Source organism: Beta vulgaris, chromosome 6 (genome assembly GCF_026745355.1).
Source record: "Beta vulgaris subsp. vulgaris cultivar EL10 chromosome 6, EL10.2, whole genome shotgun sequence".
NCBI lineage: Eukaryota > Viridiplantae > Streptophyta > Magnoliopsida > Caryophyllales > Amaranthaceae > Beta > Beta vulgaris.
In genome coordinates this window covers 59736574-59753645 of record NC_079207.1, presented here as the reverse complement: position 1 = coordinate 59753645, position 17072 = coordinate 59736574, and the positions used below count along the sequence as shown (strand labels likewise).

Here is a 17072-nt window from a genome sequence, read left to right as displayed (position 1 = left end):
AATCCTGTGATCCAACTCTCTACATTTGAAACAACCAGAGTTAGTAGCACTTTTCTTAGGGTTAGAAGTAGTACTCTTACCTTTAAAGTTTCCACTCCTTCTGGAATTATTGTTCCTGTTCTTTTTGAGAAAATTCTGAAACCTTCTAGTGAGGAGCGCAACATCATCATCATCACTATCACTATCTTCAATTTCTAATTCATTTTTTTAGGCGAAACCTTTATTTTTGGGTTCATTAGTTTTGGAATCTAAAACCAGTTAATGAGTCATTAATGAGCCAATTAGTTGTTCTAATGAGAGTTTAGTAAAATCTTTAGCCTCTTACGGAGCAGTGATTTTAGGAAGCCAATGATTTGTTAAACTTCTTAAAACTTTTCTTACTAGCTCTTCAGAAGAATAGGTTTTTCCTAGAGAACACAATTCATTAATGATTAGTGAGAATCTATTGAACATCTCTTTAATAGATTCATCCTTATTCTTAGTAAATAGTTCATATTGTCGGACAAGCAAATCCATTCTAGATTATTTTACCTCATTCGTGCCTTCATGGGCCAACTCCAGTGTGTCCTATATTTCTTTTGCAGTAGTGCAAGCCGATATTCTTGAGTATTCATCAGGAACAATTCCAAATTGGAGAATGCGCATTGCCTTGTAATTTTTCTCAGCTTTTGCATAGTTGAGTGAGTCATATTCTTCTTCATCCTTTTCGACCATTTTTCCTTCAGCGTTTTTGCCCTCGATAGCAATCGGTCCTTTCCTTATGACTTTCCAGCACTCCAGTACTCATAGTCTGATCCTTGAATGTAGATTCTCATCCTTGCCTTCCACCATCCATAGTCATTTCCATTGAAAACTGGACACTTGGAGTGTCTTTCTCGAGAGGCGTCTTGCATGTTCATGATTTCTATTCTCTAGATATTAATCTTATGAGAATAGCCTGCTCTGATACCACTTGTTGGAACACAAGGTTACACTCAAGAAGGGGGGTTGAATTGAGTGGCTAAATTTAATCGATTTTCGCAAAAACTTGGTTATGGCACTATGCCTAGCACTGTGTTATTCGCTCGTAATTCTTTGATTTTTGTTTTTGCGAAAACTAAATCTTAACACAATATGAAATCAACGATCAAACACAAGATATAACGTGGTTCAATCTCACCTCTGAGATCTACGTCCACACAAACCAAACTCTTTTATTATTTGAATCCTAAAATATCAAACTCTTGATACAATAAGATTCCCCCACTACTAACCCTAGTAGTGCTCCCCAACACTTAACTCTAAGCGTTGCAACTCTCTATAATAATAAAATCAGAGAAAGAAAAGATCCTCAAAAGTGTGCTTCTTATTTACGCAAATTAGAGGACAATTACAAACTTCGAAAAGTTACTCAACCTAACTAGAACGTGCCTTAGGAAACTGTTTCAGCTTTTGAAATCTCCGATTTTCTCTCTCTGAAAACGTAAGTTATGAGACGGAGTTATAAACCCTTTTTTAGCTTATGGACTGATCAAAAATCATTCAAAATATGTTTATCTTTTACTCCTTAATTTAAGGGATAAAACCTTTTCTTTTTAGAAAACAAACTTTATCCTTTTCATCTTTATCTTTGATTGTAAAAAGATAAGTTTTACTTAGATCAATGTTTATTAATAACGTTGATAACCAATTCGATTTTTTTTTTATCTCATACTCTATTAATTCGAAATTCGTTTTTCAAAACAGTTTTCGAAAATCTTATTTTTGTAAAACTAATTTACTCGATTTTATTTAATTTATTTCCTTTTTTCGAAAACTATTTAAATTCGATTTTTTATAAAATCTTTTTTATACATCAGTTTTTCCAAAACTTTATCAAAACTATTTTCTAAATTCTGAATTACAATTTCCTTTTAAGATAGACATATAAAATTAACATGATTATTTATTCCCTGAACTCTAAGAAAATAATAATCATCCTAATTTCATATTTCTATACTTGACACATAATATATCACCTAGTTCTAACATATTATATTTTGCATATAGTAACTAATTAAACTGGAATACAATCTTGATTCTTCATTTCTTCAAAGGCTTTCTTCAAATTCTTCATTCATTCATTCATTGACTTCGAAGCTTGATAACTTTTCTTAAACATTTGTCACACACATTCATACTATAGAACATATTTTTATCATCATCAAAACTTAACATGCACATGCACATGCACATGCACATGCACAACACTAACACATGGTAGTTAACTAGTTATTGGCGTTCAATTTTGCTGTGCTAACTATTAGTGACTGATGTTCTAGTGCTACATAACCTATTCCTTTATATGCTATAGTTATTTGTGTCATTTATGCAACATGAAACGAATGCTTGCAAGGAACTAAAATGCTCTGGAAACTTCTGGCGTAGTAATTGGAAAACCAAGCTAGAGGTACATGCCTGAAACTCAAGTTTTGTTTTCAATTCTCTAAAATCATGTTTAATCACCTCGATTAAAAATTATCTTCTTATTGGCGTATTTTTTCCTATCTAAAATTCTAACTTTTTGTTGTCATGTATGATTATTTGCAGTACAGTTTGCTAGTTTGTGCTAAGTGAGCATCTTTTGGACTACCTTTCCTTGGTTTTTCTCCCCTCCTTTGAAACTGGGGCCATTATGAAGGTAAAGTGCTTTTAGCATTGGCTTTTAAGAATTTTTGGCCTCGTTGAGATTCAGAGGAGACTATAATGCATTCCTTGGGCCACTTATGAAGGTTAAGAGATTTTTAATTTAGTAATTTGATTGTTTTTTGGATGTTTTGAAGATTGGACTTGTTTTTGACTAATTCTAAGGTATTGAATTAGTAATTTTTGGTCATGCGATTTCGTATACTCTTATTGTATAATTTTTTAGAAAAGAAAAAAGAGAAACTTAGAGAAAAATTCAAAAGACATTTTTTATATTTTTCATACATAAATAACTAAATAAAGCAACGATTAAATAGGCACACAAAATACTACTAATAACATGCCTACTATTTAACCCACTACTATCTATCAGACTAAATAGACCATTATGTAGACCACTACTTATTTGCCCACTAACTAATTATTAGCAACTAGTCCTAACTATTATGAAAACTATTTGACTAATTTTGGAGCATAATCCAACACACTCCCTTGGTCCAAATTTTCTAAGAGCCAACATTAAACATTGTATCACAATCCTGCTTGTTCGTAATTCTTCCCGTATGATATATGGACCTTCATTATTTTTAATCTTCATGAACACTTCTCTATATTAACTTGGAAGCACTTCTCTTCCTAATGTAATGCACTTTTCATTACCATCTTCAAATTTGTTGATGCACTTCTCATCAAACCTTCAATAAATGAATGGAGCACTTCTCCCCATAAACTACCGTCGACGTAGTCTTGCAAATTTGACCATTTCCACTACTAAAATTCCAAAAACCGTGTCTGCATTGAGTACGGACGTCCACCACTATCAGATTGTCAATTATCTGACTTTTTTGTGAAGGTTGCCCCATCGCCCTAAATATTTACTCCCTCTTTTTCATAGTAACCAAAAATAATTTCATGGGCTAAAAGAAAACCCATCAACAAATCTTACTAAAACCATTACTTGCCATGGTTAAACACCTACAACTCTCATAGATTTTCTCCTATTATCTTTTTTAAAAAGATTTTTTTTTTTTTGAAAACTCTTTCTCTACCCTTTTTTTTCCTTCTTTTTCTTCTTTGTTTCTCTCTATTTTTTTTTCTTTTTTAGGATCTAACCTGATGCTCTAATACCATGTAGAATTTTTTAGAGGAGAAAAAAGAGAAACTTGAAGAGAAATTAAAAAGACCACATTTTTATATTTTTTATACATAAATAACTAAATAAAACAACGTTTAAGTAGGCATACAAAACACTACTAATAACATGTGTATGGGGGCTGACTAAGTTCCATACCGGTTCAAATGATACCGGTCTAATAGCTTTTGGGCTTACGAGCCTGGGCTATGATCGCTTTTATATCTACAGCGCCTACGGGCCTAAAAAATATATTTTCAGTAAAAAAGATAAGAATATATCCTAAGGGAATATTCTTGGGAATCTCTCCCGTGATTACCGGGCCCAACAATGAGATGGGCTTAATCAAGTCCCTATAAATACTCCGTTGATCTGAGTCATAAGGTACGTACACGAATCCCAATACATTATACTTGAGAGCTACCGGCTTTAAACCTAATACTGACTTAGGCATCGGAGGGGCGTTCCTCGGATCAACCCCCGAGGCTAGTTCACTTATTCTATTTTGCAGGAATCCAACCCGGCTTGAATACAAGGACTACCGGTTCAGAACCCTGTGATTTGTCCCATACCGGAACAATTGGCGCTAGAAGGAGGGGCGAACAATACCTTGTAGTCTAAGCCATCCCTTGCATCCAAACAACCCTTATGGATCCTAAGCAGCCATTAGGGATGCCGGAAACCGATGAGAACAATGTCCCCATTGACCAAGCCCCCCTGGGGTATTCAACTCCGCTGCCGGCCGCTAAGCACACTCGACCGCCTGTGAACACTAGATAAACTCCTGAAACTCCCCAGGAAGACATCTTCCACACCTTGCAGAATATGTTCACCCCGGAGCAACTCAGAAGCGCAGCGGAAGTGTTTCAGGCAATGGCAGCGGAACTCCACCGACCGGTCCCCGGCCAAAGCGACCCTTGAGCAGAGCCCACAGTCCGGTGAGAAACTTCGTACACCATGGACGGGCCGCCAAGGTGAGCGAGACCGGCATGACCAGGATCAGGTGGCGCATTCGAAGACCCCCACAGAGCAGGTGGGGAATGAGGAGGAAGAAGAGGAGGAGGCGCAGGATACTGAGGTTCAGCAGCATTCCTCCCAGCCGAGAAGCCGAAGTGAATACCGGCGTAGAGCGCAGGTGTCATTACGGAATTCCCCCTTTTCCACTGCGATCCTACAGGAGCCCATGGAAAAATTGAAAATGCCGACATGCAAGTATGACGGTAAGACGGACCCAGAGGATCACCTATCGGCTTATGAGGGCCATATGATGTTGTACACTGATACTGACTCAGTATGGTGTAAGGTGTTCCCATCCACCTTAACCGGATTAGGGCAGACCTGGTTTAAAAGCATTCCGCCGGCAACTGTGTTTGACTTCCGGTAACTCACATCCATGTTCGTACACACTTTGTCAGCAATAAGCGTCGCGAACGAACAACCGGCGAGTTAATGTCTATTAAACAGGGGAGACTGAAAGCTTGAGGGATTATGTCGGGCGTTTCAATGCCGAAGCCGTCACCATCCCGACACTGCAGCAGGAAGTAGCAGTACTGGCCCTAATGACGGGGTTGAAAGAAGGTACCCCATTTCGCAGTTATCTCGGCAGAAAAAAGATGACATGCCTAACAGAAGTCCTGGGAAAGGCTAATGACTTCATTAGGGGGGAAGAGTTTGACAAGGCAGCTAACGCAAAAAGGCCAGTGGCCATAGAAAAAGACAAAGAGAAAGACAAAGATAAGGATCGCCGGGATGACAAATACCGGAAGGATAAAAAATCGGAGTCAACTGGCAGAAAAGAGGAAAGCAACTCTGTGAAAAAGGGGTTCGAAGGGAGGCCAGACAAATACAACAATTACACTCCGCTAACAATATCCCGGGCCCGGATTTTTGAACTTCATAGTAAGGACGATAAGTGGCAAAGGCCGCGAAAAATGTACTACAAGGGTAGGGATAAGTCCAAGTGGTGCGAGTTTAATGATGATTACGGCCACAAAACAGACATTGTAAGGACCTTAAGGACGGGATTGAAGACCTCGTTAGGCGAGGCTACTTTACCCAGTACCTATCAAGGAACGATCGCAAAACTCCTCCAAGGAGGACGACAATGGCAATAGAAGGCCGGTAAAGGACAGGATCACTGAGATCCACATCATCAGCGGAGGACCAACTAGAGGCGGTAGTATTCACGGGGCGAAAGCCAGCCTCAAGGAAGTCCGTCACCAGGTGAACTATAACAACGCCAGAAAATGGCCGGCACCCCCATCTATGCCGTCTGTAGCATTTACCTCAGAGGACGCTAAGGAATCGTCTACCTCACGACGACCCTTTGGTAGTATCTCTGCAAAATTTCCAATGCGATGGTTCACCGTGTTCTAGTGGACGGAGGAAGCTCCGCCAATATCCTCTACAAAGAGACATTTGAAAAGATGGGATTTGACGAAACATGTCTGAAACCAGTCTCTTACCCGGTTATCGGCTTCACAGGAGCATCTGTTGTCCCAGAAGGGAAGGTAAAGTTGGCGGTCAAAATAGGAGAAGGGTCCCGGTCGAAAGATCTCATGGTGGAATTTCTGGTTGTAGACGTCCCGGCGGCATATAATGCCATCATTGGGAGGCCGCTAATTCATGACGCCCAAGCTGTGGTCTCAACATATCACCTTACCATGATCTACACCTCTAATGACGGTAACCCTGAGAAAATCAGAGGCAATCAAGAGTCGGCAAGGGCATGCTACCTTACCGCGCTAAAGCACTCTGATCATAAAAGGCCGGCCGACACGCCGCCGTCGGAAAGAAAACGGAGAAGGTTGGAAAATAAGGTCAGGAAGGACCTGTCCATGGAGAATTTCTAGGGAAGGCCGGCAGATCAGCCAAGGCCTAGCCCTGCGGGGGAAACGGAAGAAATCAGTTTGGAAGAAGACAGACCTGACAGGACAGTGAAAATCGGATCTGATTTGGGTGAAGAAGTAAAGGTCAACCTAATTTCCTTGCTAAGAGGGCATGCTGACATTTTCGCCTTCTCGGCAGACGAAATGCCAGGCATTGATCCAGACTTCATGGTACATTGCCTGAACGTGAACGAGGATGTAAGGCCGGTAAAGCAAAAGAAGCGAAACTTCTCGGCAGAAAAGAACGCAACTATTAAGGTGGAAGTAGACAAGCTGCTGGCAGCAGACTTTATCGAACCCTGCGACTACCCGGAGTGGTTGGCAAATGTAGTAATGGTGAAAAAATCCAATGGGACATGGCGCATGTGTGTAGACTTTACCGACCTCAACAAAGCCTGCCCAAAGGACTGCTACCCGTTGCCGAGGATTGACCAGCTGGTAGACTCAACTAGCGGCCATGCACTGTTAAGTTTCATGGATGCTTTCTCATGGTACCACCAGATAAGCTTGCTCGAGTCCGACAGGAATAAAGCGGCCTTCATCACAGACGCGGGAGTTTACGCCTACAAAGCAATGCCGTTTGGGCTCAAAAATGCCGGTGCTACCTATCAAAAGCTGGTAGACAAGATCTTCGAACACCAAAAAGGCAGAAACGTAGAAGTATATGTGGACGACAGTATAGTTAAGAGCTTAACTGAAGAGGACCATATAGTTGACCTAGAGGAAACATTCGAAACACTCCGTAAACACCAAATGAAGTTAAATCCGAAGAAATGCGTGTTTGGAGTGCGATCCGGTAAGTTCCTAGGCTTCATGGTGAGCGAAAGGGGGATAGATGCCAACCCGGACAAAATTAAAGCCATCAATGACCTCCCGGAGCCGAAGAGCATCCGGGACATCCAAAAGCTGACAGGGAGGATGGCGGCCCTAACAAGGTTCGTTTCCAAATCAGCAGAGAAGGCCTTGCCATTCTTCAAAATACTCCGAGGAAATAAGAAGTTTGAATGGGGAGAAGAGCAGAAGCAAGCCTTCGAAAAGGTAAAGGAGCACTTCCAACGACTGCCTACCATAACCCGGCCAGAGTTGGTGTAATAGCCTATATTTTAAGCAGGTTTAATAATGACTTTATAAATGAGATTTGATAAGTATAATAGCTAATATTTTCAGACACGTTTTAGTCAAGTTAGCTATGTTCATATTAGTAAAGAAATGACTTTGAGAATTATTTTCATCGTCTAAAGTAATTTCAAGCACAAATAAGTTTGTATGGATTTTATATAATAGAGATATTGAGTTAAGGATTGTAAGCTTTGAAATAAAGAGAAACCCATTTTGAATTACAATTTATTTCTCCTCACTCATGCTATTACTCTAGATGCTAGAGCATCACTCTCTCCTCTTCATAACTTCTCAATCAAGTGCCAAATGTATTTTTCCCATAGATCAATTATTCTCTTCAAGACTTCATTTTAATTATCCAAGTGGTTAAGAATTGGGAGAAACCTTAAAACCAAAATAAAACCCCAAACAATAACTTTCTCTCTCCTCTGATTTTATACCCCGTAATTTGCATGTTCAATTTCTTTATTCTGGAGTCGAAATTTGCCAAAACTTATCACATGAAAATTGTAGATCTCCAAAAGTTATTGAACTTAGACCCAAAAATCACTTGATTTGGAGTTCGGAGCTATGATTATGGTCTTTGCAAGTTTGGTGTTGCTCCTTCATTTCTCTCTCCTCTGTTTTTATTCCGACAATCTGTTGCCCCAATTATCTACAACATACAATCCAATTTTGCTCTTTATTGCTGAATCAAAGTTGTAGATAACTTCTAGCTAATGAATTTGGGCACAAAAATCACTTGATTTGGAGTTCGGAGCTATGAGTTATGGTCTTTGTAAGTTTGGTGTTGCTACCTTCATTTCTCTCTCCTCTGTTTTTATTCCGAAATCTGTTGCCTCAATTATCTACAACATGCAATCTAATTTTGCTCTTTGTTGCTGAATCAAAGATGTATATCACTTCGAGCTAATGAATTTGGGCACAAAAATTTCTCAATTCGGAGTTCGGAGCTATGAGTTACGCCTTATACAAGTTCAGCACTGCTGCTGTACTTTGTGTTGCGTTGCTGCCGTGGTTGGCTTTGTTTTCCCATGTTGTCATTGCTAACTTGCTTGCTTTTCTGCCATTGTTGGTATTCCTTTCCATATGAAGGTATAAGCTAATTTTTCTTAATTCCTCATCTCCTTTGATTCCAATTCAAGTGTGGTGCAATTGAATTTTATATTCTGATTTTAGAAATAAACTTGGTTCTCAATTTTGTTATTGATTAGCAAATATAGTTATGATAAGAGTTGTTAAACTTAAATATTGAATATTTTATCTTTCTTATTGGATTGAAGCTTCTAATATGAAGTAAGCCTCTTAAGTAAGTTTATAAAAACTGATTTTTATAAATTATGTTGTTTGATAATACTCTCTGAAATCATAATGAAGTTAATTAGAGAGAATTGATGTTGTGAGTTGGATTAGTAGAATGGTCATATATAAGGGTTTGGTGGTTAGTTCATGGAAGAGCTTAAAAGTATGAGTAATTCAATTTGTTTATCTAAATTGTTGTGAGGATGGTTAATGATTTTGTTATTGTTTTGAGGTCGTTGTTGGAGTATTATATGGAGATAAATTATGAAGTTCGAGCTATTATGGTTATCCAAATGTCGAATTATTGGGAATTGTTTCAAGGTACACACATGTCCTTCCACCTTTGAATCTATATTCGTTTTTATGTGATTTCATGTGCTGAGCTTAATAAGCCTTTTATATAAATTCAAAATTATTCAAAGTGTTATTCGTGTGTTTACAAGATTGTTAACTACATATTTGGTTTTAAGCTATGAGCGAAAGCTATATATGTGATGAGTTTTACTGAGTGATATTTTATGAAGAACTGATTGTGTAGTTGAATCCTTCAATAATATATATGTGTGATATTATTAAACCTACTTGTTTCCACATCGAATTTATAATAAGTTCTTATGCTTAGTAAGTTGATCTTTTATATGAAATGAGCTATGAGAATTAAAGCAAGGATCTTTAGTATATCTAACTATATAAGTGGTTTTACAACAAGTACTTCGATTTACGAACTAAGCCGGGACGTCGACTCGATATCTTTATGAACTCGCTTTCGATTTAAACTGTTAGTTATACTTGAAAGTTTCAGAGAAAAAGAAAGGAATTTTGATCAAGGATGTTGAGTTAAAATTTAGGTTTAAGACAATTGTGAAAATATTTGTGATATAAGTTTTATATGGAACTTTGAAAGTATGAAAAACTCTTTATTATGGTTTGAGATTTTGATTATATATGATCATGAACATTTGAAAATTATGACTTGGAGTATGAACAAATATGGACTCGTGAATTATAAATCAGAATTTTCTAGTTCTATTAATGAGGGAAATCTTTACTCCTCTTAAATTTTTATGAAGAAGTTCTCATAGGAAAAAGTCTCTCAAATTTGGGTCAATTTAATGAACATTATTTTCGATTTAAGTTTGGAAACAGTAAGTCTAGTGAAACAAGTTAAATCTTTACAGAATATCATGGAAATTATGTTATATGGAGTTTGGAATCTAAGTTAGAATGAGTTTGTGTGAGATGGGTACTTGTGAAGTTCTGTTTAAGAAATACAATTGTCGCTTTGAGGATATTATATATAAAGTAGTCAAATATTCCAAGATTTACTTATGGCGTATAAACAAGGCTGAATGGTATCACTCGAAGATATCTCCGAGAAAACATATGGAGCTTATATATAAGAATGAAGATTTGTGATGTCATAATTGAAGGATGAAGTAATTGTTGGGAGGTTCTAACTAAGAATGAAGATGTTATGTGTGGACGTAGATTAGATAGTTAGGGAATAGTAAATTGGATGTAATTTCAAAGGTCAAATATTAATTTATGAGTTAATGGAGTTGTTACGAGATTGTGAGTTCAAGGATGTGTAGGATTTGAGATATGAATGTGTATAGTGAAATAAAGGATCCAATCTTGGTGGTGGTTTAGAAAGTATCGATTAGAGAGATATAATTTACAATACTTATGTAATAAAAGATCATATCCGCAAAGGGGTCAAGTAAAAGAGTTTGGAGCATAATTTCGTCTATTGGATGAGTAAGATTATATAAATGGATTGGGAAAGAAAAATATAAATCTAGATAATAGAGAGCGATGTAATTAAAGTTATATAATGACAATACTAAGCGTATGGTGTTAAGCTAATATGAGCTTTCAGTACAAATACATGGGGACGTATGGTTGTGAATTATAAATTTGAGAAGGATGAGGACAACGAGTGTGAGTATTGGGAAATATGGAGTGAGATATTTTGACTTGCCATAGTAATTGTAGGTGATTTATGATAATGTAATAAGGTTATATTCTGGCAATGAAAGTTCATGTATTGGGAATAAGAAAACCTTTAAGGGGAAAATTCATATCATGAGAATTTTGGAATGCTATAGTTTAGATGCTATAAGTTAAAGACGGAAGTCCAAGTACAAAGAGAAACTATTATGATGAAGGGAATTGCCAAAACATGTTAGAGAAACCTTATAGTCTACAAGTAAATATTACAGGTTAATCGCACGAGCTTAGAATTGGGTCTCGATAATAGTTAATTATCTTATAAGTCTTTGAGAAACATATTTACATTTTGATTATGTTATGGGTTCACTGCGGAGAGACATTTGATTTCGAATACGTTTTATGTATTTACTTCCTTAAAAGAATATTTAGGTAAGTGAGATTATTTGAGTTCGATTGTGTTATAATAGATTATTGAGGTTCAGGTATTTTGGATTGTTAATTACATTTCAACTTTGTTTTGTTTTATATTAATTTACGGATGGAAGTTTAAGTCGTCGATAACTTTGGAATTGAGTATGCATACGAATTAAGCAAGAGTAAGAGTTTTGAAAGATATAAGTTTGTGTTATTGAGAAAATAAGCATTATGATTTAGTTATTGTTTTATGGGGAAAGTAAACAATATTTATGGAGCGAGATGTTCAATATGTTTTATGGAGTGGGTATTGTTCCTTTGAGGATGTCATGACCAAAAATTATTGAGGTTAAGTTTTGGAAATTCCTAATCGAAGTACCGCAGGAAGTTATGTTCATTTTAAGTTCAATATTTTTGCTGTAATTATTTTGACAAAAGTTCCAAATGTTCTTGTTAACTCAACCCTTTTGGTAAAGTTTAAATGAGCACACTAAGTGCCTATACGACTTTTACAAAGTAAAGAATTGATTATTTCCTTATATCTTTACACGTAACTAATATGTGAAATTGTTGACGTAAAACAAAAGATTTCAAAAGAAGATCCAAGTCATGCAATGATTAGCAACACCATAGTAGTGGTGATTATTTTTCCTGTTCATGGATAAATATGTGTTCTTTGAAACACGTGTGGTATTGATAAACTGTGCATTTAAACTATTTATGTAAATAAACTATGGATACAAGTGGGTAAAGGCCGATACCAAATAAGGTACGGTATGAACAACAACCCTTGGAGGATGGGTGATCTCCTTTCGAACCCTCGCTGGGTGGGTGAAGTCCAGCAGATAATAAAAATGGGACATGTCCTGGTTAAGGCTTGCAAGCATAAATATTTAAACGGTGGGGTGACGACCTCCATTAGCTTAGAGACAGTCGGCTCCTTATGTAAGGAGCCCCTCTCTATTCGTGTTCGCTTTACCCAATGAAATTAAATGCTATAGACCCAAAGGGGTTTGAATGATCTAAATGGTGATCTTTATGATAAAAATTCTTACTTTAATGCGATTGTGCAAGGATAGTAATCCTGAAATTTTTAAGCAAGCAGCTTACTTGTGAAGCATGCCGAATTCTAGCATGAATTGTATATGAATGGTCTTAAGCCACCAAAAATGAGCTTATGTATTCAACTGTTGTTGAAATTTGTCCTTATGGCAAAGAACTTATTATCTATAGTATATGTATGAGTACTCTTTATCGGACTTCTAATTAGGGGTTGTTGGTGTCGTAATAAAAACATTTCTAACTATTTGATTTTAAGTATTTTTCAAGTTTGGGATTGTTCCACTTGACGAGTAATAAACCGCACAACTACATTTTAAGCCACTAAAATGAATTTCTGGTTGGACAGTGTGTGTACTCAGTTTTTCTGATTTTGTTCTTGGAACCTGTCCTAGTGGGGGCAGGGTTCATTGTTAGTGATTTTGCAGGGTTGGTCGAGGACTTGGAATATGATTATTGATCAAGAAGAAGTTTTTTATGTTATGAGATGGTGGACTGAGGTTAAAGTTCGATGCTTTGTTTGGAAGTATTTGTAATATGTTATTTGATTTTCAAGTTGTTATGTTGTGGGCCCCTGACCCAGGATCCAGGATCGTTTTTATAGGTTTTGTTTCCGCTGTGAATAAATGTAAATTTGAGGATTCTTAAGTGTTGATTGTGTATCTTAAGTGTGATTAGTTAGCAGCTCGGAAGTGCGGGCTGTTACAGTTGGGGGAAAAACTGCAGCTGTATGTGTCGGTAACCGAGAAGACGGTCGTGGCGGTGTTACTGGTGAATCGGCAGGGGCAGCAAAGCCCCATATACTTTGTCAGTCACGTACTTGCCGGAGCGGAGCAAAGGTATGAACTGCTGGAAAAAATGGCCTATGCTGTCTTGATTGCAGCAAGAAAGTTGAGACCATACTTTGCTCCCACACTGTCCAAGTCCTCACAAATCAGCCTTTGGAAAAAGCCCTCCACAAACTAGACACCACAGGGAGACTATTGAAGTGGGCAATCGAACTGTCAGAGTTCGACATAGAATACCGGCCGCGTACCGCGATCAAAGCCCAAGCTTTAGCAGACTTCGTAGTGGAGACAACCTACTCTGAACCCGCAGAATCCGCCGACAGGTGGAAAATCGAGGTGGATGGATCAGCAGCCCAAAGTGGAGCCGGAGCCGGAGTTGTTATAACATCTCCGGAAGGGGAAATCTTTGAACATGCCATCCGCTTTGGGTTTAAGGCCTCCAACAATGAAGCTGAGTACGAAGCAGCCCTGGCCGGACTAAGTCTGAGCATTGCGGCTGGAGCAAGAAACGTCATTATGATAACGGACTCACAATTAATCTCAAGCCAAATTGAGGGGACGTATGAGGCCCGAGAACCGGTAATGCAGAAATACCTAAATTTGGTAAAAAAACATGGTAAAGGGACTGCAAAGCTTCGAAGTACAATTGGTCCCAAGAGCAGAAAACATGGCGGCAGATGCCCTATCAAAGCTGGTAAGTTCCAATCTAAGTGATAAAAAAAGGAACGTCAAGGTGGAGACATTGGTAGAAAGAAGTATAGAAGTTATCCCAGCGTCCGTCAACACAATCACTACCGAACCAGAATGGTATGAGGGTATACTGGCATATAAGCTCCAAGGCGAGCTCCCAGAAGATAAGATGGCGGCGCAAAAATTGAAAAGGGATTCTGTCTGGTATTGCATCTTCCAAGGACAGTTATACAAGAAGGGGTTCTCGCTACCTTTACTAAGGTGTGTCACGGCTCACGAAGCAACAAAGATAATGGAGGAAATTCACGAAGGAGTATGCGGGAACCATATCGGCGGAAAAGCGTTAGCACTGAAAGCGCTGCGAGCAGGGTTTTACTGGCCTACAATGCTGACGGATGCCCAAACATACGTAAAAAAGTGTGATAAATGCCAGAAGTTCGCACCAGTCATCAACCAGCCGGCCAACGATCTCCAGCAAATTTTAAATCCGATCCCTTTCGCGCAGTGGGGGATGGACATTATAGGGCCCTTCACGCCGGCATCCGGGGGAAGGAAATTCTTGATAGTAGGTATTGACTACTTCACAAATTGGATAGAGGCGGAGCCAACAGCAAAAATAACGGCTAATCAGGTAAAGAAGTTTATCTGGCAGAACATCATCACTAGGTTCGGCATCCCTATGGGAATAGTGATGGATCATGGCGTTCAGTTCGATTGCGGTCCGATACGCGACTTTTTGCGTCCTTACAGCATCAAGTTCGCCTTCTCTTCAGTCTGCCACCCGCAAAGCAACGGCCAAGCTGAAGCCGCTAACAAACAGATCCTCAATGCCCTGAAGAAAAGATTGGATGAGTTGAAAGGTGCATGGGCCGACATGGTACCGGCAATACTATGGTCCAACAGAACCACCGAAAAAGAAGCCACCGAAGAGACACCATTTAGGCTAGCTTTCGGGGCAGAGGCGGTACTCCCGGTAGAAGTGGGATTAACTAACTGGCGGATCCTGAACTATGAGCCCGTTTTGAACGAGCAAATACATAAGGAGGACCTAGACCTCTTACCAGAGGTTAGATTGGCAGCAGAGCTGAGGTCGGCAGCCTATAAAGACCAGATAAGCAAAGCCTACAACAAAAGAGTGCGAAGCCGTCCTATCTCCAAGGAGACCTCGTCCTCAGGCGGACGGCAGTAACGGAAAAGCCCACGTGGAGGAAAGCTCACAGCCAACTGGGAAGGACCTTACTTGGTCAAGGAAGAGATAGTACCAGGATCCTATCGGCTCGAGGACATGGCGGGAAGTTTTTGAAAAATAGTTGGAATGTCAGTGTCCTTAAGAAGTACTATGTTTAGTTATTAGATGGGCAATGTTGCCAGTAGGAACCAATAATCAGGCGCTTGTGCCGAGTACCTTTATTAATTTTCCATGATGGTAGGCAATAATTCCGGCATAGCCGGGAAGAGCCGTTTTATCTTAATAAAATGAGCATCTTCCTCACACACCAGGTCCCAACGCTGCCCAAACAAATCAAACATTATTGATTAGTCAGTCAATGACCTTAGTGGATCTGCTGAACTAATCAATAGTGTGAAACCGGTCAATGACCTTCGTGGATCTGCCGGAATAAAACAAATAAACATTATTGATTAATCAGTCAATGACCTTAGTGGATCTGCTGAATTAATCAATAGTGTGAAACCGGTCAATGACCTTCGTGGATCTGCCGGAATAAAACAAATCAAACATTATTGATTAGTCAGTCAATGACCTTAGTGGATCTGCTGAACTAATCAATAGTTTGAAACCGGTCAATGACCTTCGTGGATCTGCCGGAATAAAACAAATCAAACATTATTGATTAGTCAGTCAATGACCTTAGTGGATCTGCTGAATTAATCAATAGTGTGAAACCGGTCAATGACCTTCGTGGATCTGCTGGAATAAAACAAATTAAGCATTAATCCGTCAATGGCCACATTGAAATCGGTCAATGACCACGTTAAACATGCCGGACAAACATAACAAACAATAAAAAACGATACGAAAGATGATAAAGTTTGGAGTAAGAAACTGTACTTCATTAATCAATGAAAAATTACAACCCTAGAACTAAGCAGTCAACCACGTACGGTATGACCGCCAAAAGAAAGGTAAAAAGCCGATCACAGGCGAACGGATTTACAGAACGGTAAAGATAGTTTGGCTGCCCAAGAAGAAAGACGGCATGGGGGCATAAAGCACACCACCCACAAAGTGACCCAATACAAGAAGGGCAAGGAGGAAGGCTGAGAGTCTACTTGGTTTGCTCTTCCTCCTCAGAGCCGTCAACAACAACCACTGGCTCCTCCAGAGTAGGATCGGCATCAGGGTTGGCAGTATCAGCAGCGTCGTTGACAGCCTCTTGCTCCTCCTCAAATTCAACTCTGGGTCAGCATTGGCGATGTCAGCTTCAGTAACACCAAGATCCAGGTCCTCACCTTCAACTGGTAGCCCATGGACGAGGTTGGTATGCGCCTCCTCGATCTGGACCAGTCGAGTCCGGGAAGGTGTGACGAACCATTCATGGCCGCAGACCAGCCACCGTTGTACCGGTTGAGTAAGCGGCTTACAAAGTCCATACCCTTTCTGGTACTCCCTAACGGTGGCGCGCTCCAGCTCTTTGGCTTCAGAAATCTGCTCCCGGAGAAGCCTAATCTCCTCATCCTTATTGAACAGGACCAGAGATGATTTCCACCGCCTTTGTGAGGGTGGCATCAGCCTTGCTCTCCGTAGCCAGCGCGTCATTCTTCTCGGCAATTGCCGCAAGCAGCTCCTGCTCCTTAACGGCCATTTTACCTTCCAGCTCCTTATTCTCCTTAACTTCGTTGAAGTAAGAAGTCTGGAAGTACCGGTAGAAGTCGCAGAGCTCTTTACCGGACTGGGCGGACTGCAAAAGGCAAAGAGAAACATAAAGGTCAAGACAACGAATAAACCGATAGCAAACTTGCAAAACGGGTGTTAAGAATTGTTAATCTTACCAGAGCTAAATTATGCGCATGCGTGGCGGCAAGCGTATAAACCTCGTCCAC

The 17072-nt window shown here is 39.3% G+C and overlaps 1 protein-coding gene across 1 annotated transcript; it reads left to right on the top strand.

The window, feature by feature from the left end:
* Positions 1-6153: 6153 nt before the first annotated feature.
* On the top strand, positions 6154-6648 carry LOC130591870 (uncharacterized). Its single transcript, XM_057395816.1, has one exon. The coding sequence runs from the start codon at positions 6154-6156 to the stop codon at positions 6646-6648; it is 495 nt and encodes a 164-aa protein (XP_057251799.1).
* The last annotated feature ends 10424 nt before the right edge of the window (positions 6649-17072 follow it).

What these genes read in the sequence shown, in the direction of transcription:
- LOC130591870 (XM_057395816.1), top strand. Translation starts at nt 6,154, where the DNA reads ATGGTTCACCGTGTTCTAGTGGACGGAGGAAGCTCCGCCAATATCCTC.